At 36.5% G+C, this 22,937-nt stretch overlaps 1 protein-coding gene across 8 annotated transcripts in view; it reads right to left on the bottom strand.

Moving 5' to 3' along the window:
* The window catches only part of ADGRV1 (adhesion G protein-coupled receptor V1), a 607,523-nt gene that overhangs the window by 460,230 nt on the left and 124,356 nt on the right, over window positions 1-22,937 (bottom strand). For 7 of the 8 annotated variants that reach the window (XM_040448735.1, XM_040448752.1, XM_040448727.1 and 4 more), the window contains 10 exons: window positions 21,785-21,965; window positions 20,410-20,612; window positions 15,662-15,791; window positions 12,751-12,831; window positions 11,240-11,379; window positions 8,342-8,951; window positions 5,004-5,219; window positions 3,020-3,235; window positions 2,136-2,380; window positions 718-899 (listed from right to left, as the gene is read on the bottom strand). In XM_040448735.1, the coding sequence (XP_040304669.1) occupies window positions 718-899; window positions 2,136-2,380; window positions 3,020-3,235; window positions 5,004-5,219; window positions 8,342-8,951; window positions 11,240-11,379; window positions 12,751-12,831; window positions 15,662-15,791; window positions 20,410-20,612; window positions 21,785-21,965 (2,204 nt within the window). The remainder of the gene's footprint in view (window positions 1-717; window positions 900-2,135; window positions 2,381-3,019; window positions 3,236-5,003; window positions 5,220-8,341; window positions 8,952-11,239; window positions 11,380-12,750; window positions 12,832-15,661; window positions 15,792-20,409; window positions 20,613-21,784; window positions 21,966-22,937) is intronic. The other variant, XM_040448763.1, reaches the window with a different exon arrangement.

The following is a 22,937-nucleotide window of genomic DNA, read 5'->3' on the forward strand; positions in this document are numbered from 1 at the left end:
AAAATACTGACTGGAGTTTTTACTTTTTTTAAGTGTAAAAGTAATAGTACAAATGCAACCATGTTTCTTAATTATATTTGTCATTCAACATTTTACTTTCTCATGTAAGGGAATCCTGCTGGTTTGCAATTAAACAATAGTTACTCTTAACCAAGCTATTCAAAGATAGCCAAATCATATCCATTTCAGAATTATTGAACAGAATTAGAAAATGAATTTTCATTACCAGATTTCACAGAAATGAAGTAATTACGATAATGGCATGAGTTCATTTTAAGGAAATGTAATTACTTGCCACAAATTCCCAACACCTCATTTTTCTATTTCTGAAGGAGCTCGGTGAACTGTATGCTGCCTCACACACACACATGCAGAAAACACAACCACTTCATACAGCATCTGAATATTCTTTAATTTGGAAGCTAGTTGTATTTAAGTTCTAATTCAAAAAAACCAGAGATTAAAGCAGTAACTTTCTGTGGTTAGAAAGCCCAATGATGTATAATCTATTATCCATTTCACTAAGAATAGGTATGATAAATATATTGCGTTCTTCATATTAATAGGCATAATTCAATTAACAAATTACCATAACCTAGAAAATAATTTATATTTTATAATAACCACAAAACCTAAGTTATTTAATTGCACAAGAGGTCACTTCCTACCACCCACAAGCCCCATCCCCCCACAGACAGAAGCCATTAGTTCATATACCTTCGCCTGACAGTTATGTTAGCACAGGAACTTCGCTCCAGAGGCTCTTGAACACGATAAACCGACTGAACAAAGGCTACTGTACCATAAGGATTATCATTGGCAGGAATAATAATATTTGCCACTCGATCTAACCCAATAGTACCTCCACCAGAGGCATCAGTTAGCTGCACTTGGATAACCTAAAAATACAGTGAAAATTTCCTTAACAGAATCCCAGTTCTGAAATTAAAATAACAATGATGCAGTGGGAGAGGAGGGGGAATCAAACATATAATCCATACAAAAACAAGGACAAAATATAATGTAATATGAATGCACTCAAAGAAACTCCCATTACATTTATAAACCCAACATGTAACAGAATAATCCATTATCAACTTTTAATAATAAAGCACAATTATATATAATAAACACAGGCTACTTAAATTCCTTAATATTCAGTAATATAATCTTGGGAATCAATTTTTAGATCCTTGTTTATAGTTACCATTTCAGTAATACATTTTATGTTCATCATATACATTTTTTTTTATTCAGGGAAAATATTGCATGTATGTTTTATAAGTAATCTATTATGCTTTATTTTCCACATTATCTTAAATGGAAATTCTCTAACAAAATTTAAAACAAAAGACATCATATCATAATGCCACCTAATTTAGAGAGAAGGAACGAGAAATGTTTTATCTGTATTAACTAATATCCAATATTTTAGAACTGAATAATGACATAATTATCACTCAAGTGAAATGTTATGGACTTCCTTTCTATAAAAATCTGATTCTATTACAGAATAAATGCCATTAAAAGTAATTTAATGAGACCTAGGCTTTAATAATACTTGAATTTCATAATATAAAATTATCTTTAGCTAATATATATTAATAATGAACCAACTTTCCCACTGAGGCTCTATTTTTATTTGCCACCTAGCTTATTTACCATGAAATATCAGATAGATATGTCTAACGTGGTATCTGCCATATACTAAATTCTCAAAACTATTAAAGAATAAATAAAGAAGCAGAAAATCAAAATCTAAATTTAATTAACATCAACTGGCTAGCACTCAAGCTAAAAGGGAATCTAGATACAAACAAATTAACAGTTTATATGGAAAAATGTATAAATATACATGTTAAATCTATAAATATGTATATTTAATCATTCAATGAAAATGTTGAAAATACAATGTAATTGCACAAAAAAATTATAAAATGCAATATGTACAAGAACTTTTTCTAGAATATTCTTGCTTTTGTTATCTGTAAAAATCACTACCATATTTTGAAAATTCTTGTAGAAATAATTAACTTGACATTCTCTATAAATGCCACAATAAGAGCCATCTGTTCTAGTCACTATAAGACAAGGTATGATTTACAGTGTCATTCTATACTAGCCATTCCTCTCACCTCTTCGATCTCCGGAACGTCGTCAGCCAGGACCTCTAACAACAAGGTTTGAATGGTTTCCCCAGGGGCAAAGGTCACATTACCTGAGACAACTTGCAGGTCACCAGTAGCAAGCTGTCCATTAATGGTGGCGACCCACTGAACAGTAACATTGCCGAGTGTCCCAGAATTTCGAATTATTGGCAGGTTTACCTTCACTGAGTTAAACTCAGGTTCCTCTACAATAAGTTTAGTAATCTGAAAACCTGAAGGGCAGAACAGAGTTCATTTCAAATACAAAATGAAACTGAGGCAACACAGAGCTAACCATTATTACCCTATAGTTGATTCTTTTTTTCCCTTAAGCAGTCTTTCAAAATTTCCAAATTATTGTTCTCTATGATAGAAACAGAAACCACAAACTCAGGATCCCACAGGGCCAGGCATATACCAGTCATGAGTGAAGTGGGTCTACTAAGTTCTGTGGCTAATTGCACAGCAGAAGCCTGGATCAAAGAGGCAGCTGTTAGTTTGTACCCACAACTGATGCTATGCAGGAAAGGAGGCTCAGTGTTGTCAGATTTCCTGCTAATCATGAAAGCCCAGAAATCCAAACTTTTGTGTAAAATTCTATAAGTTAATTTTTGAAAAAATTGTCTAAGATCCACAAAACACATCTCGAGGTCATATCGGACTTAAAAGCCTAAAAGTTTGTCCCTTACATATTTATGCTAAGACGTTGATTCCTTTTAATAACCACTAAGCACTGCGAGTGAGGGTGTACAGGTATCCTATGTTATCAGTAACAGCAGGTTAAAAAGAGAAACATGATCAAATTAATCCTAAGTCCCTAAAAAGAAAGAAATGTATGATCTATATCAATGAGTTAAAACTAGTTTGGTTACCAAATAATCCATAGGGGTCATCAGAGGCCTCAATGATAATGATTGCCTCTGTTAACACCCCTAATTTGGCTCCTCCTGTTGTCTCATTCAGCAGTTGCACAAGAAAAGATTCTTCCAGTTCAGGGTAGATGTCATTAATGATGTATATTGGCACAGCTTTACTGGTTTCCCCTTCTAGCAAGACCACATCCGATGAAGCTATGCTATAATCTTCACCTATAAAGATAAATAGCAAAATGCTAAGACAATTCCCTAATATGGTAATAAACATGCCATATACTAGTGAAATATTATGATGTATCAAATTTCACGGACATACTTGTAAAGCTTTTTTAAGGACAATGACTACATATACTCTAAACAAAATGATTTTACTCTCTTCCCAGAAAAAATGGGTTTGAGATCATAAAATAATGAAAAAGACCTCCAAAAGATGTTCAAGTTTATCCTTTCCCTTTTAGTAAAATGCATACATAATTTCTTCTATTTGTCACTACAGACATAAATGTCAATACAGGGGCGCCTGGGTGGCGCAGTCGGTTAAGCGTCCGACTTCAGCCAGGTCACGATCTCGCGGTCCGTGAGTTCGAGCCCCGCGTCAGGCTCTGGGCTGATGGCTCAGAGCGTGGAGCCTGTTTCCGATTCTGTGTCTCCCTCTCTCTCTCTGCCCCTCCCCCGTTCATGCTCTGTCTCTCTCTGTCCCAAAAATAAATAAACGTTGAAAAAAAAAATTAAAAAAAAATAAATGTCAATACAGACAAAAGAGATGATATGGCTATGGACTCAGACAAAGATACACAGTCATCCATTACCACAAGATAACCCCTTATCTACAAAAGCAAAAGAAAATGTGTACAATACTTTTAAAACGAAAAAGAGAACTAGAATCCTGACCTCACTAGAAAGAAATTATACTGTGTACAGATACAGGCATGTCTGCATTATCAATGTTACAGCTGGAAACTATGGGCTTTCCTATAAAACTGGATTAAAAGCTGCTACTGCATACTGCTCAGGATGGCAGGAGCTTTGTTCCTGGTCAAAGCCTGGGTAGGGAAAGGAGAGAGTCTTCTTATGAAGCCTAAGGGCTAATTTCCTAGAACACTGATTCATCCCCACTGTTTGTCAATATGTTATGCCCTGTATAGACAGTCAGGTATTCCTCAGTCAGACTACCTAAGATATACGTGTGCACATGCGCACATATGCACACACACATGCATACACACACACACACACACACACACACACACACACACACACACACACCACTTAGGAACTAAGTGAGCCTTGTTTATTACCTTTTCAAGCAAATATCATATCCAAATGATTTATTTCAAAAGGTCAAGCATGTTATCCTGTCCATTCACACGCCCGTTCCTCTGAGTGCATGCTAGAAAGATTCTAACTGAATAGCTCTCTGGCAAATCTCCATCTAGATGCTGTAACCGCACCAACAAAAAAGGCAGTCCCCTAATGCTTGCATTTGGCAATGAAATCATTTTGCTTACCCAGAATAGTTAATGCAAGCCATTGCCTCTTCCACATTCTTCATAAATAAATAAACAAGCAAGATAAATGGGTTGAGAGTCAAGACTGTTGCCAAGCACTGCAATCATGTGGCTGCACATTTTATCCTGCATCCCTCAGGATCATTTACACATGAATCCCTTTCAAAAAACTAAAAAGTACACATAGAGAAAGCCTAACAATATTTCCCTTAGTTTACTTTTCGTTGGTATGTGCATATTTTGGTCATTTTAACTTTAAAATTCATATATAATTTTGCTAACATTTCTCAAGAATTCTGCAAAACTGGTGCCATAAATGCATGATAAAAGCTCTACATTTATGCCTTTAAAAGATGCAAGAGAACTATTGTTTTCTAGTTGATTTTTCTCACTACATCTCTAAGTGGCTTTGTTAATTAAGAATATAATTTCCCTCTAAAACACTTCACTGCTCCTTGGATGTCTCTTCTCACCCGCCACTGCAGTTATTGGCACGGCTTTAAACTTCACAGAAACATCTGCGAATGCTCCTCCTGCTCTAGTCACATTGATAATGGGTCCAACGTGATTTTCTGCCACTCGAACAACTGGTGCCGAGAGCTGAAGAGTTCCAAACGCATCGTCATTGGCAATGATGATTAGTTGAGCAATGGTTTCGACCTTAGGCCCAAGGCGTGGGGAATTTGGAACTGAAAGAAGAAAAGCTAATGTATTAAAATTCTACAAACTGGCCAAAAGTTACCAGGAAGCCTCAGCAGCAAGATCAGCCAAATGAGAGCTTCATTTGGTATTTTCTCTACTATGTATATCAAAAAACATTTACTGACTCTTATGCACTCATCTAGACACTAGGGAAACAAAAATAAATTAAACAGAAAGTCCCTACTCTCTTTTAGCTTTACATTCTAGAGAGATTTTTATTATAGAATCTCTAGCAGAGGAATAGTCACCCTGCAGGAATAATTTAATAACTATTGGAAATTTGTCAAAAGGCAAAAAATGGTTCAAGTGTGACTAATCATCACTTTGCATAATATTAAAACAGATAATGATGACACCTACAGAATTATGCTCTTCTAATTAGTTACCAGCATGCCATAAAATTTTTTTAAAAACAGCATTTCAGTTACAAAATTGAGTAGTAAAGTAATTAAGCTTCGTGCCCTGAAAGACCAGCTGCAAATCATCATTCTCTAATTAAATTACTGCCTCTCTGTGTCCCTGCCCTTGCTCACAAACCTGTTCCTCTCTGCCCCCTCTCAGTTAACACTCACTCAACTACCTTGGCCAGAAAGCAGTCAGCCTCAATGCTGTCTAACACTGATTCAATCAATTGTGCTCAGTACTTTCAAGGCTTTCTTCTCACTTGCCCCTGATTTTAAACACAGGACCTTCCACAACCCTCCCTAATTTATTTTCTAGGTTCAATTTCAACCAGCACCCTTGACAAAACTACATAACAAGAGACCTTTCAACACAAACAAAGCATCAACAAACTCTTACTAGCAGTAAACAATTCTGAGTTGGTATTTAAACTCTCTAATGATTGTAGTACTTGGATGTGTGTGATAATAATAAAATTTAACATTTTCTGAGAATTTAATCTAAAAACAATAACACCATTTAATTTCAGTGGTATAGGCCGAGACCATGTTAAATTGTATCACAGTTAAAATCAAAATCAAAAATAATGATTTATTGATAATGAATCAATATAATATAATTAAATTCAACTAGATTAGGCAAGAATTTGCCTGGCATTGTTTTAAGCACTTTTCTTGTATCAAGTTATTTAATCCCCACACCATCTCTATGGGGCAGCTAACATTGTCCACATTTTACAGATTAGGAATCAGAGGCACAAAGATGGGGAGGAAGTCATATATCATGCTAGCACTTGGCGGACACATCAAGAGGCATCCTGTAAGGGGCTGTCTAAATCTCTCATTCCCCACAGACAATTCCACATCAAACCAGGTATAAAACCTTCAATTACCCACAACTGTTCATTCTGCGCTATGCTCTTACCCACGTGCTGATCACCTCTTGTCTTACTGCTCTCCTCAAAATTAATGAATATACGCAGAGCACAGCAAGAGAGACCCTGCTGGGTCCTACGCTGATTTTGTCTATTAAAATTTAGTCACTATCACACAGATTTGCATTTAATTGTTCTTTAATTATTTCACATCGTATCTTACACCTATTGTGAGTTGCCCCAAGTACGCTGCCTGGTTCCAGGAACACATCAAACATAAAACACATAGTGATTGTTTCTCCCATCCTACAGCACATTGTTATTCTGCATATACCATGCTATTAACAATAATTGTTCATACCTACTGAATGCTTACCAGGTGCCAGACACTGTATTCATTTTCACATATATGATTGTATTTAATTCCCATGATATTTCTGTACAATAGGTAAGGAAACTGGGGGCCACAAAAAGATTATGCCCAATAGTTCATTACTGTACATTGGAATATAAGTTCTCTTAACACCAACGCCCAAAGCCCTAGCTACCACTGTATGTGATACTCCCTTCCAGGTTTATTTCTATCTTATTCAATAAACTGTAAGCTCCTTGAAAACAAGGCATTTTTTAAATTCTTAATTAATAAGATTAATCACTGGGTTGTATTACAAATTTTAATCTTAAATTTTGTTAAGAAAAAAAGGGATGGGGTATTGTGTGAGAATTTTAATCTTGACTGTAATCTGAATCTTTAATGTGAGCAGTTGTCCTATAAAGTAAATTTCCTTCTATAATCCTGGACTACAATTACTTACATTGTGGACAAGAATGCTGCTCACTATATAGTATATCCATCTAGGTATTACAGTAAGGTGAAGAAATTTATTTATGAGAAAATTTAATTTATATGGCAAAACACAGTCAACATGTAGCTCTTGGAATATTACTTTTGGAATATGTAATTCCAGCTTCCTTAAGAAGGTTTTATTTGTTTTCTTATAAATATTGCCATAAAACTGATGTTAAATTAATATCAAATTAATGTCACTAATCTTCCTTGTTCCCTTATTCCAGGAATTCTAGATTTTTCTCTTTATTTAAAAACACGTTTCTAAAAGTTACATGGCCGCTTAGAGAGATATTAACACAGTAACCGCTTTCAGCTCCGCAAGCATCAGGCATGCTCTCTACCAGTAGCCACCAGACTCTCTACAAAGCCACTGAGACACAACCCCAAGGGGAGTGGCTGCTACTTTTCAAAAGAAGATGCTGCACCAGATCCTCTGCCCAACGTGCGTCACTCCTCATTCTTATCCCCAACTAGTGCTTTCTTCTCAACTCTCAGTGACTCACAAATTTACAGGATTTCTTACTGCTACACAATCCTGTCCCCCTCCCCTCATGCAGTTGCTGGATCTACATACTCATCACCAAAGAGGCTACATGAGTTAGGGAATCTTCCAGAGTGGATCAAAGTGAGGGAGGCTCAGGATCTTACTTACTACCAGGACTGTCCCTGAAATCCCCAGATTAATTCTAGAATGATTTTGAAGCTGTAATACATAATACAATAGTACTAAAGGTCACTCGCACGGGATTACATAGAAGCTTTTAAAAATTTAGTCTGGGAACATTAGAGACCTGTAGAACATGACTTCTTGTTTTCAAGTGTCCCACTTCCATTTGCCTTATAGATCAACTTTTGTATGATGATGCTTTCAGAGTCAGAGCTTACTATTTTTAGAGAATTTTCTGCTATACCCAATTCTTAATTTATTATTTTAGGATTCTTACCTCAATAATAATAATAAAAACACACTAGTGGTTACTTACTTGGGCGATTCTGTACTTTCTCTATTAAAGTAGAGTTGAGGAGTTCAACAAACACAGACTCCGACCTTTCTGGTTCATCATCATCCAAAACTGAAATACTTATGGTTGCCTCACTCTGATTGGCTCTGAAAAGAGCAAATCCAGAAGCTGGCATATAGTCTCTTCCTTGAGTTGCTCTGGCTATACTGGGTGGAAAATAAGGTGGTTTTTCCATATCATCCAGTGTTGCATATGTTACTATGACTTTTCCCATGAGGCCTTTTAACCTTATCACTGATAGTGTGATATTCTGGGTTGCTTCTTCAACTTTGATAGGCCTATTTTTCTCGGAAAAGATGAAGACCCCACAAGGATCATCACTAGCCAAAACTGTTAATGTGGCATTAGTGTGAACTCCCAAAGAGCCACTGGACACACTGATGATTGACACAGAAAAGGCCTTATCCAGTTCTGGATCTTCATCCGGAAGAATTTCCACTGTGATGTTGACACTCTTCTGCCCAATCTCAAATGTGACATTGCCAGAGGTGAAGGCAAGATCGCCATCAGGATCAGAGTCTATGCTCCAAAGCAAAGTCACTTGAGACAGAGCTCCATGGTTTCTCAGAATCTAGAAGATATTTAATGGTAAAATGTATTAAAAGAGGGATTAAAGTCATTGATTTAGAGGTTTTTAAATATAGAATGATAGTATATTCAATTTTTATTTTATTCTTTATAAGTTGTTATCAATAGTATAAGATTCTAGGGGCACCTGGGTGGCTCAGGTGGTTAAGTGTCCGACTTCAGCTCAGTTCATGATCTCCCAGCTTGTGGGTTTCAGATCTACATTGAGCTCTGTGCTCACAGCTAAGAGCCTGGAGCCTGCTTCAGCTTCTGTGTCTCTCCCTCTCTCTCCCCCTCCCCCTGCTCATTCTCTGTCCAAAAAATAAATAAACATTAAAAAAAGGGACTATAAGATTCTTGATGGCAGGGAAGAAGTACTACCCATCTTTGAAGACCCTCAGAGAGTCAACTTAAAAAGTGATGTTGCATGAAGCTACAAATTGACTGAATATTTTTAGCTTCTAACTAAACTACCTACAGCTGTATCTTTTCTGCATTAGTAATGAAGCAAATGTAATTAATAATTTATTATATATGTATATTTTTTTTACAGTTTATTTATTTATTTTGAGAGAGACAGAGAGAGCACAAGCAGGGGAGGAGCAGAGAGAGAGGGAGAATCCCAAGCAGGTTCCATACCACCAGTGCGGAGTTCAATGTGGGGCTCGAACCCACAAAATGTGAAAACATGACCTGAGCTGAAATCAAGAGTCAAATGCCCAACCAACTGAGCCACCCAGGTGCCCCTATAATTTATTATATTTAAATAGACTCATGAATATTTTTATTTTTACTGCAAGATGGTATACCCTTCATTGTAAGGAATAATGAATGATATTTTCTGAAAAGTTAGACAAAAACTCATTTCGGAAAACAAATTATTTCCTTTTATCTTCAATGTAATATGGAAAACTCACCAAAAAAAGTATTTCACCCAAGGTTTGATAAAATATATTTAAGAAGAAATGCTTTTGCCAGTAACATGTTAAGAAGAGTAAAGAGGTTTAAAATTACTCCAAGTCCCAAATAATAATTTTTATTTATACTTAAATCTGAATGATAATCAGAGTAACATTCAAGACAACAATTTTATAAAACTTGATCCCTTCTTTTCTTTTTTTCTTTTTTGAATAATTAGTTATCCTTTCTAATATTGAATATCTGCCACAAGAGTGCTAAGGGATGTATTTTGAGTGATCTTTCTTCATTATTTACATAAAATTTGAGGAAGGTGAGCAAGCTTCTAGCTCATGCCAGTTGCTTAACAATAGAATTCTGCTTAATTCCTAACTGGAACAAAGCAGTGTAGGAAGTACACCTACACACACACACACACACACACACACACACACACACACACACACACCCCACAGAGAGTTTTCATTATTAGTGCTGTTCATAAATGTTTTGGATTTTCTTTCTCTTTGGGAGAGAGATGAGATAGGATTGCATCTTTCTACCCGTTAACATTAGGCACTGCCATGTAACTTGCTTTGACCACAAAAGTGTAAATGGAAATGTTATGAATCACAAGAAACTATAAGAGCCAGTATGAGGTTCTCTACATCCACATTCCCACCCCTCCCTACAACCCTCCCACCCCACCAACCACCATGAAGACAGAAGGACTCACTGAGCTGTTCTCTTTGTATCCTTGATCCTTCAATGACTGACAACTGCTAAGTTAAGTTGCAGATATACCATGAGTGGAAAAACAAATCTTTGTTATACTAAGTCACTGAGCTTTAGGAGACATTTGTTACCACAGCCTAAGCGAATTAGTACAACATCTATATAAAATATCACTTGTATAGCTCCACTATATTCCTTAAAGAGTTATGATTCCTCAGAATCACAAGATAAATTTATATGCAAAACTACATAAAAAGACAAATCTTTATTCAAATCCCTATTCAATGATCAATTTGTATTGTATGTACCACTAGGCTCATTCCCTTCTACCTAAAAAGGAAAAAAAAAAATAACATAAAGGACACCGTCATAATACAATAAAACAGTTTTAAAAGAAGACAAAGTGGGGGCACATAGGTGGCTCAGTCGGTTGAGCATCTGACTCTTGGTTTTGGCTCAGGTCATGATCTCATGGTTCATGGGTTCGAGCCCTGGGTTGGGCTCTGCTCTGGCAAGGAGGAGCCTGCCTGGCATTCTCTCTCTCCCCCTCTCTCCACTCCTCCCCTGCTCACACACTCTCTCTCTCTCAAATAAGTACACTTTGGGAAAAAAATAAAAGTAGGCAAAATGTCTAAGGCTGCAGGGAAAAAATGTACTCACATTTAATGTAACAGTGCTGTACCCATCTTCTGGTTCAGTTCCACTGACAAAGAGTGACTCAGGGCTAAATTCAAATACACCATGAGCATGGTCAGAGGCTGCAATTGTCACTAGAATTTGTGAAGCCACTCCTAGACTGGCTGCATGAATAAGTTCCAACAAATAGCAAGAAAATGTTAATAAGTAATTTGCAAACCAAAAGAAAAGCTAAGGAACAACTTTTTGAAAAGAGTTGTTCCATTCATTGAGTACGTTCTAATTTGTTTTAGAAAGAAAGGCAGACACAAATGGTTGCCACACATATTCATGCTTTTATGACCTTTCTCTATTTTGGCACCAACGTGATATACAAGTGCTGTATAAGCACTTGGAGATGAATAAGGAAAACTTGTTTTTCTTTTTCTCCCCTATGAAAGAGAACATTCTTCCACACGGAGTATATGAGGAAAGTCTCCCACAACCTTTGCTGACCTCAGAAGAACATGAGCCAAATGACTTTTGCCTTTATGAAAGAGTTTCCCTATGATTTTCATCAATCTGGCTAAACAGATTCTTGGTTTCTAGGCCTATTTTTTTAACATATTATAATACTACAGATCTACCTCTCTTGGCCCCAAGTATTCTAATTTTGTAACTAAAGAGGTGCCAATATCTAAAGAAGTACTGAATTATTTCCTAAGAAGTATGTTCAACTTTTATGTTGTATTAATATATGCAGACGAGAAAAAATGAGGAATTCCAAAAGTAACAGAGTAATGAAATACAGTGGCTCCATGAGGCATTGATGGAAGTTAGGAATGAGAGGGGTAGGAACATGAGTTCTGACCCTAAAATATAAAACCTGAAATTGTGAAAAGGAACATCTGAAGATTAGAAAGAGTTCTCCCTCAAGAAATAAGTATTCTATTGTTTTCTCCCAATACAAAAAAAAAAAATGTCTGAGGTAAAAAGCTGAATCATGCTGGCATATGAATCTACTTCAAATGCATTCTCTTTTCAGTATATCCTCCCAATGACTGGCAACTAATTCTCCCCATTTATTGCCTCCTTAATTTCTTTTTCCCATATATTTTGATTAAATGCTACATACAAAGACTGCTGGTTCTTTTTGCAAATAAGCATGATACATTTAACATGAAAATATAAATGTTCTATTTATCTCTTTTTAAGTATTCAAAGCTATGTAAAAGATTTTCAAAAATCATTTTATAAATGATATTCAAGCAAAATTTCTATTACAAGTAGAATCAGGAAACCGACTATATTGGGTTCATACAAAGAAAAGTCTGGGCTTTGGAGGCAGGCAAGGATTTGATTCTGGCTTGATCACTTGCCTAGCTAGGTAACTGTAACACAGAGCAAATAATGCTTCAAAAAGTTGCTGTTATGGTTAATGAGAATACATGTAAAGGACCTGCACATAGTAGATGTAAATAATTGGTTAGTATTGTTGTCTCTACAAAGTTAAAATAAAATGTAGACTAGTACAGGGCCTTGGAACAGCTGCTTACCATGTTTGTGAATAGTTGGAAGGAAGAATTCCATGTCCCCGTCACCACTACCACTGCCATCAACCCTAAAGAATTCAGTCACTTCACAAGGAGACAGAGACACACACACCCACACAATACACATTGACACAGTGAGAAAATGGAGAGCTCTTAAAACATATCCAGAAAAGAGGAAAATGTAGTAATATTCACCCAATGACATGCATTCTTCCATAGAAAATAAATTATTTTAAATGGTAAAAGTATAATATTAGTCAAGCTACCAATTTATTGAAAATTCATCTAGAGCTTTAGGAAATATTCCATGTAAATAAGTTGTAAATTGGTATTTCTGCCAATTTCTGCCAACTTGACCAGTTTTCTTTTTAAATCACTTACTTAAAGCAATGTATATTATTTTTAACATTTTAAATATTTTCAAAATATTTGTGGTTGTGTATAACCACAGTTAGGCCTATACGACTATGACAGTGTCACCTTACCATTCACAAGAATCAAACTCAAAATTAGGGAAATGTGCCCAACATTTCCCTCCAGCCATACGTTCAAATTCCCACTTTATTTTCCATCCTCAGATTTGAGCACCCTTTTGCCACTGACATGGTAGAAAGAAGCCTCGGCAAGTGGTGTAAAACAGTCTACTTCACACCTGGCTGTGAGAGATACCCACTGGAAAACCTTCAGCAAGTCATTAAACCTCTTGGTATCTCAGTTTTCTCACCTATAAAATGTGCTGCTTTGTACAGAACTGTTGTAAAGACCAAACAAATAAAGAATAAAGTACTTCAGCAATATGTAAAGACTATGATAAAGAGAATGTAGTATTACCTTCAATTCCAATACATATTATACCCCCCTCATTAATTTATCAAATGTTTACAAACAAAGAAGAAAGGAAGGGTAGTAACGGTAGCAGTATAAAAGAAGATGAGTAAGAGAAGAAAGTCCACATCCATACCTATATGCCTGACTGACATGCTATTTTAAAATCTGCCCTGCTCTTCTGTTCTTCCCAACAGGAATGGGATACACTAGACATGAGAATTTACAACATCACACATCTGAAATCACCTTAGAGACTTGAGACAAAATAAATTTTAGGGAATATCCAGTGCACCCCCTATATTACCTACACATCACGAGAGATGGTGAAGTTCAACACCAATGTACCTTGAATAACATAAAATATCTATGTGGGTGGCTATCAAAAGAATTTAACTCCCCACAATACTGCACTTCTTAGGCAGTCCCTAGCTATGACTCAGGGAATAGAAGCTGGTACCTAGATCCCTTTACCTCCGATCCCAACTCACTGAGGGGAAAATGAAGACTGTCTGCCACTATTGCTTACTAAGAGAATGCAAGACTGGTTTTCAAATGAGTACCCATGCCCAATTAACATGTAACAGAACAGTGCATATTCTAAACATATGGGGAGAAGTTTCTACATAAAATCACTATGGTGACAAATATTACTTCTGAAGATATTTAATATTACTTATTAATCAATAATGATCACTAACATTTTCTCTATTAAATACGTACTATTAGCTACAAGTGATACAAAGAACAACTTTTCACCTGTTTTATAGTGACCTCTAATTAATGAAGTTCTGTCATGAAAATAATGATTCAGACATGCGAGTAATTGTCTCTGGAGGACAAACAAGGCTGGCATTTTTACATGTTGCTCTCCAAAAAAGGCCATTCAGCATATTTATACTGTTCTATGCAGTCAACCAACCTGTGGCACTATTTAGTCCCTTTCCTGGTTTGGCCTCCTTTGCTTTCACCCTGGGCTTTGTGAACACAGGGAAAGGAAATGTGGGGAAATTCTGCATACTTACTCCAAAGTCTCATTACACAGTAAAAGACAATTTTAATATTTCTATTTTACTCAATCTCTCCCTTTGGATGGCTTATACAGTATTGTAACTTTCTTCACTAAAACATGAAGATAATAACAAGATGATAATACAATGTTTTGTAATGGAAGAAAATGTCCTGCTGATTCCATACCAACTCTCAATTTCTTACATTTATAAAGGGAATATGATGCTCATCATATATATTCTATAACACCCCAAGCAGTACCTGAATATCAAATACATTAACACTTCTGCAAAGAAATCTATATAAATAGTTCATCCAAATGGGATAAAGACTATAAATAGCCTCTCTCCAGTGCAGATGGGTTTTGCCACAAAATGAATTCTGACTCCAAAAATCTATGAAAATTGAAGATTTTGAATATCATAATTGAAGATAAAGTACTGCTGACCTGTTTTATTGATAATCACCTCATAATAAATTAACTGAAAGGACTAGTTTTTACCTGGACTACATGTGGAAATAGCTCTGAAGGAGCTACTAGAAAATCCAAAACTGGGAGAAAGGAAAGATGTGATTTTAGGGGCACCTACTACAAATGACAACTATGATTTGGTAAATGAGAACAATTATACTACTTCATGCTAAAAGCACATCTACTTTAGGAAAAGACCAATGGGTAATAAAAGGGGAAAAAACAATACAAACAGATGGTGTCCTTATAATAAACGTTAGAAATATTAACTCAGAATTAACCAACCTCACAGCAAGAGTCTTTGTAAATAAAACTATGAGTTGAATATTGATTTCTAAAACCAATATTCTAACTTTATGTGGAAAGATGGAAATTTTCTTTTTACCAATAAAAGAAAGGGACTCTCCATCAGAAACTGCCTACCATACAATTATTAGTATATTAGTAATTATTAATCTTCAGGGTGCTCTTTCCAAAAACTAATAATTCACTCATTTAAAAAAAAATGTTACATTGATTCAAAGGATTGCATTTCCTTAATAGAATCTACTATCATCAAGGTGAATGGACAAGCAAATATATGACACTTTTGAGTCACCAGCTTACCTCCTCCCTCCAAGTTCAATAACTCAACTTTAAAAGATTTTTCCAATTCAGGGACAGAATTATCAGTGATGTTAACAGAAATGTATTTGTATCTTTCTCCTGGTTGAAATTCTAAGGTACCAGAAACACTCTGAAATACAAACAAAACATTTATCCATTAGATTATAATTATTCTGAATATTAATGTGCACAATGAGTATCTACTATGTCCCACATTGTTGTAAATACTGAAACAATAACATAATAAGAATATAAACCTCAAAATCCTTAGGTGGATATGGACAGTGTTCAATACAAATTCTAAACAAATATTCTCCACAACTAAATAAAGCAGACAGATTTTTATTTCTCTTGTTTAGCTATTCATCAAAAAGATAGTCAAGGCAAATGAGATATCTGAATATGTGAAAACCACAAATTCCTAAATTAATTCAATGCACATGTCTCTTGACAAGTATATTTAGACCTATTCAAATTATATCATTGAGTAATGTAATTACTCAGTGCCTAACAACAGCATTTTGGTGTTTTCATTCTGAGAATTTCTCCAAACAATAAATATCAGTCTATTGGGCATTAACATTTTCTTGATTGTACTTGCAACTGCAATTCATCATACAGATAGATCTCCCATCACAAAAATTCACATACTACAGGAAAAACAAAAAGTTATTTAAATTCAAAGTCTTACGGTCCTTTTTTACTCCCATCTTCATTATCTCTTAAAAAAAAACACTGTCCCCTCAAGACATGAGAATACACCTTAAAGTTGTTCAAATTTTTCTAGTGTTAGTTTGCATGGACAAACTATATTACATTCTCAGGAGCTATTAATGGCCTTAAAGCTAAATTAAGAAACCCAAGTACCAATTTCCTTATTCATTTATTTACTTTTTAAAAATATTTTTTTTCCAACGTTTTTTTATTTTTACTTTTGGGACAGAGAGAAACAGAGCATGAACGGGGGAGGGGCAGAGAGAGAGGGAGACACAGAATCAGAAACAGGCTCCAGGCTCTGAGCCATCAGCCCAGAGCCTGACGCGGGGCTCGAACTCACGGACCGCGAGATCGTGACCTGGCTGAAGTCGGACGCTTAACGGACTGCGCCACCCAGGCGCCCCATTTTACTTTTTAAAAATATTTACCAAATGCACAGCATGTACAATGGCAGCATTTTAAATGCGTGGAATTCAAAAATAACCAAGACAAATCTCTAGCGAGATGGAAAAGATTCTATCAGGAATGTTAACTGTGTAATATAATAATTCAAATAGAATAACAACAGCTGTAAAATACATATAGTTTGCTCAAGAAGTAAGTAATTAACTTTGCCTAGAGGGTAATCATCAATAGAGTAATTCTACAAGTGTTAACAACAGAGATAATATTTGACTGTCTAAGGAAACCATCTTAACTTGACCTTTGTAATATCCTACACAATTAGCCATTAACTCTCCAGAAATATGTTCTTCTCTGGTATTACATATCACACTCGCCATTTTTCCTTACCTTTCTAACTCATCCTTTTTAGTATTCGTTACTGATTTTAACACTCTCCTTATGACCTCTAAAAACTGCTGTTTGTTAGACTCTCTCTAGACAAGGATACCATAGGCTTAGGCTCTTAATATTATTTATATGCTCCCAACTCTTAAATTCCTCTCTCCAACCCCTATATCTAAACTTAAATCTTAATGCCTACTTCAAAGTTTTCTTATAATTTCTGTCAGAATTTTTAAGTCACAATTTTCCCTTAAAAAATCTATGCCTTATCCAATCCTCTCCACAGTACTAAATTATATAGCAGCAAGTTGTTCATGCCCGGAACTAGGGGGTCACTTTTGACACCTTCTTCTTTTTATCCTTTACAATAAACAACCTTCACGTCCTGCCATTTCAACTCTGACACACTTCTTGAGCCCACCTACTTCTTTACATCTACACCATGATCTACCTAGTCCAAAATACTAACACCTTTTGCCTTGTTCTAGAAAATGGACTCCTTACTGGCCTTTCTGCATCCAGTGCCTATATCTTCCAATCCATTCTCCCCAGTTCAGTTTCATAATCTTTCATAAATATATAACACCTTTCAATTACTTCTCCTTGCTATTAAAATATAAGGCACAAATATAGCATAAGATCTAAGGCCTAGGAAGATTCAGGCCCTTGTTTACCTTATCTTTTATCATGACACCTATCTGTCCACATTCCAGAAACACTGGTCTTCTTTCTGCTCCTCATTAGGACCATTTAACCATTTTACTCATGCCATTTTACCATGAGATCTCAAGTAGTTCTTCCCTCCCGCTTCATCCAGTTTGCTAGTTTTCTCCTCTTTAAACTTCAGAACTCAGCATAAGTATCACTTCCCCAAAAAAAAGGCCACCTCCACTACCCTATGTCAATATCCACTTCTCTCCCATAGTACCAACCTTGAACATTTCTGTAACTGTGATTCAGTCATTAATTAGCTATTTAATATCATTCTCAAGAGCTGGGAGTAAGCACCTGGATGGTGGGGACCACGTGTACCTCAGGATATGAGAATAAGCTTCAGAACAGTGATATCTGATATGCAATTGTCTCCTCTTCAGTAGAGGATCCCTCCTGGCACTTTCCCTCCTTCCCCCGACACTTGCATACTCACACACACAGCCTAAAAAGTCTTGCTTTTATATGCTAATGCAGACCAGAAAGAGCTAACCCATCATAGAGAAGTGAAGAAGTTATCAGGTTTTCAGGGAAAAGCAAAGATTACAGTTCAAAGTGAAAACCAGTGACAAACAGGATATCCAAGTACCCTAAAAATCATCAGAAATGTCTTCAAGGGTAGTAGTTTTCTGACTGTCATGAAATATAGGGGCATAGGTTTTGCTTGATTTTGTTTTGGTTATTAAAGAAAATGATAATCCAAACGGAGATTGGGGATTTCCAGAATAACTGGAAATTGGAGACCACCAATATAAGGACTAAAGTATTTCTTTAAGAGAATGCAGAGAATATTAAGCTAAGCTGTAATGTCTTGTGGAATATGTTATATATCAAATTAATTAAAGATACAATAAATGTCAAGGCAAGAGAAATAGAACTTGCCCAGGAAAAAGAGTCTAAGAAAGAAGAAATCTGAGAAAACTTTGCCCACTGGACTACAGCCAAAATTAATTGAATTCAATTAGGCAAGGTTTCTGAGGTTTGAACAGAAAACTATATACAAATTACTGAACTCCAAACTATTGCGCAGGTCTTATTAGGAAGAAGGAGGGAAACTAATATTAAATTTTAAATTTTTTTAACGTTTATTTATTTTTGAGACAGAAAAAGCATGAATGGGGGAGGGTCAAAGAGAGGGAGACACAGAATCTGAAGCAGGCTCCAGGCTCTGAGCTGTCAGCACAGAGCCTGACGCGGGACTCGAACTCACGGACCGCGAGATCATGACCTGAGCCGAAGTCGGCCGCTTAACCGACTGAGCCACCCAGACGCCCCTAATATTAAATTTTAAAAAGAGGACTCTTTGGGAAAATAAAGATGTTGAAGGATAGAAAATACATCCTGAGAAGTACAGCCAAGAAGAAATCATGAGCATTTGCTTAATATGAACAATTACTGGTGATAATAAGAATAGGGAGCGGTAACAATGTCACTGTGTATGTGCCATGTATAGTACATGACACTTAAAATGCTGCCATCCATCCTCAGAGCAATTCTGCCCAGTAGACATGGTCTCCTCTTAATGATAAGGACACTAAGGTTAGGAAGATTTGAGGCTCCCAAGGTCACACATTTAGAAGACCAGTTGAAACCCAGTCTGGTCCAGCTCAAAATCCCAAGCTTCTGTTTGCCAGTGCCACACTACTTCTCACTTGGAGAAAAATATAATTCAAATGGAGATGACATGGATATACAATTTCTTTACAATTTTGGACCTGTTTGATGGAAGCATACAAGAGGGTTTAAAATGTTTAAGGGACACCTGGGTGGCTAAGTCAGTTGAGTGTCTGACTTCAGCTCAGGTCATGATCTCACAGTTTGTGAGTCCAAGCCTCAAGTCAGGTTCTGTGCTGACAGCTCAGATCCTGGAGCCTGCTTCAGATTCTGTGTCTCCTTCTCTCTCTGTTCCTCCCCTGCTCATGCACTCGCTCTCTCTATCAAAAATAAATAAACATTAAAAAATTTTTAAATGTTGAAGAAAGAGGGGTGCCTGCATGGCTCAGTCAAGTGAGTATCCAACTTCAGCTCAGGTCATGATCTCGCAATTCTTGAGTTCGAGCCCCGCATCAGGCTCTGTGCTGACAGCTCGGAGACTGGGGCCTGCTTCAGATTCTGTGTCTCCCTTTCTCTCTGCCCCTCCTCCACTGGTGCTTGCTCGCTCTCTCTCTCTCTCTCTCCCTCTCTCAAAAATATAAACTTTTTAAAATATTAAAAAAATAAAACGTTTAAGAAATAGAATTTTAAATATATACCCTATATATCAAAATCTGTGACATTAAATAAGTAATATAAGTGAACACTATGACAAATATAAGACACAAGAGAAATTATGAGTCTGAGAGCTACTTAAGTGTCAGGCGTTAAAGGACTGAAGTACTTGAATTTGTAGAAATCAACAGGCTAGAGAGCAATCCATCAGCGCTTATTTTGCTGGTTGAGTATAACAGGGGACCAGTGCAAGTCTCTTCCACTCCCAAAAGGGAAGGACTGAGTCTCTTTGATAAATATGGCTTCCAAAGGATTAAGTGATTTACCTGGTAGTCCTCAGGACTAAATGCTGTCAGTGACACCGTCCTAAATTCCGCCAGAACCCTCCCCAGGAGTCCTTGTGCCCGGACGACCAATAGTCTCACTTCTCCATCTTCCTCCTGCACGGTGACATGAGGCATGCTGCTTGCAGGCAGGGTCATCGCGTCCTCAGGCTCAGGGGGCAGCCCTGTGGAGAACTGCAGCAAGCCTGCAAGACACAGAGAGCCATTCTGACCCCAGTGATCTGTGGAAGAATTTCTTCTGAAACATCTTCAGAATTCATCTGAAACAATCTTGCACAATTATTTTGGCCACCAGAATAAAATTCGGAGAGCTTTCATTTAGAAAGACTTCAGTGAAGATTTGATTAACATGCTTTTGACACAGAATGTGTTAAGTTTTTAATATAAGTTAAAATTTTCTTTGTCTCTACCCAAAGAATCTCATATTTGAGTCTCTAGAATTCATTCTTAAACTTAGAGCAGAACATAATAAATGCCTCCCTAAAGGATTTGCAACCCATTTAAGAAAAATTTAACTGTATGGGGCGCCTGGGTGGCGCAGTCGGTTGGGTGTCCGACTTCAGCCAGGGCACGATCTCGCGGTCCGGGAGTTCGAGCCCCGCGTCAGGCTCTGGGGTGATGGCTCAGAGCCTGGAGCCTGTTTCTGATTCTGTGTCTCCCTCTCTCTGCCCCTCCCCCGTTCATGCTCTGTCTCTCTCTTTCACAAAAATAAATAAACGTTGAAAAAAAAATTTTTTTTAAATAAAAAATAAATAAAAAAAAAAAGAAAAATTTAACTGTAAAATCAGAGTTCAAGAGCCTCTCAGGTTCCCTACACAGAACTCTTACTAGTTTTTCTTGCTTTATTCCCCCCCCCCCCAAAACTATTAATTTTCAATATAGAATAACAGTCTCAATTTGTTAGGACAGATATCTGTGATAACTCCACAATTAAGAAAATTATCACTTTGCAGCACAAAAAGAAATTATATAAACAGACAGTGATAACTTCACTTCTTTAAGCCAGTAAAATATAAATTACAAAGTATTTCAATTAATTAGTTGTTAACATATCACTAGAAGATAATTTTTTAAATAAAAAAATTTTGAAAGCCATGAATGAAAGTACTTTTTTTGTTTTAAATAATCCTGTATATACCTTTCAAAATATATTTGTAAACTTCAGAAATTGATCTTTGTATTTTCTTTTATAAACAATGTCCCTCAAAATGGAAGCTTAGAATTTCAAGAGCCCACAAGTTAGAGGACCCAAAGAAGTTCAATTGCAATCATTTGCAAAATATCCCTTCAGAAGTTCTTAACTAGACCAAATATACCCAGAGAAGAGAGCATTCTTCTTCCAGGAGGGCTTGGTTACCATATGGGTGATCACTAGCTTTGATGGTGACATCTGTTGTTTCCTTTTCAGGGTCTATGCTTGCACCACTGGTGGGGATGGATCCCAGCTTCCCATCTCCAGGAATTGCAGAAACCAGCGTCACACGGAAATACTCATTAAGCTCAGGAATATCATCATCAAGAACATATATATTCAGAACCTATAAATGTAAAAATCCAGAGGCATGAAGCAATGAGGCATACAGAAATTACTTACCACTTACCAGAAGAAAATAAAATAGCCAATTAAATTATATTTAATTGAAGTTTCTATTTAACATGATCCACTTCCTTTTTTAAAAATGTTTATTTACTTTTGAGGGAGAGAGAGACAGAGAATGCAAGCATGCATGCACAGGTGACCAGGGAAGGGGCAGAGAGAGAGGGAGACAGAGAATCCCAAGCAGGCTCTGTACTGACAACACCTAACATGATCTATTTATTAAACATTAAAACACAGACAGAGAAGGACCAGAGAAATGAATTCTTAAACAATAATGGGTGCCGAGTATGAACACTTTCTGTCTAAAAATATCATATTGAGGGGCACCTGGGTGGCTTAGTTGAGTAACCAACTCTTGATTTCAGCTCAGGTTGTGACCCCAGGGTCAGAGGATCATGCCCCACGTTGGGCTCTGCACTGAGTGTGGAGCCTGCTTGGGATTCTCTCTCTCATTCTGCCCCTTTCCTGCTCACATTCCCTCAAATAAAAAATAAGTAAAATAAAATAAATAAAATGAAAATACCATATTGATGTATTAGCATCATACCATACATGACATATTAATGTATCAATGCAATATCATATATTGCTTGTACCAATGACAGTGGTATGACCAACCTCAGGGTACAAAGTTCATAAATAAGGAACTGCATGTTATCTGATGGGATGTGCAGGGGGCAGTTGAACGGACAACATATACATGTCTAGTTCCTGCCTAAGGAACACCTGACATTCTTAGTAGTAGCATTTTTAAAAAGAGATTCAAAACGGACTTTGAAAATCTGGTGTAAGTAATCTTTCCAAAAAAGTAGCAATAACTCAGCCAAGCTCTACAAAATTTAAGTCAAAATCTGAAGTGAAAAAACAATTCCCCTCCCTTTATTAACTGAATAAGCATGCCGTGACACCC

This window comes from Herpailurus yagouaroundi, unplaced genomic scaffold (genome assembly GCF_014898765.1).
Source record: "Herpailurus yagouaroundi ecotype Mexico unplaced genomic scaffold, PumYag 29, whole genome shotgun sequence".
NCBI lineage: Eukaryota > Metazoa > Chordata > Mammalia > Carnivora > Felidae > Herpailurus > Herpailurus yagouaroundi.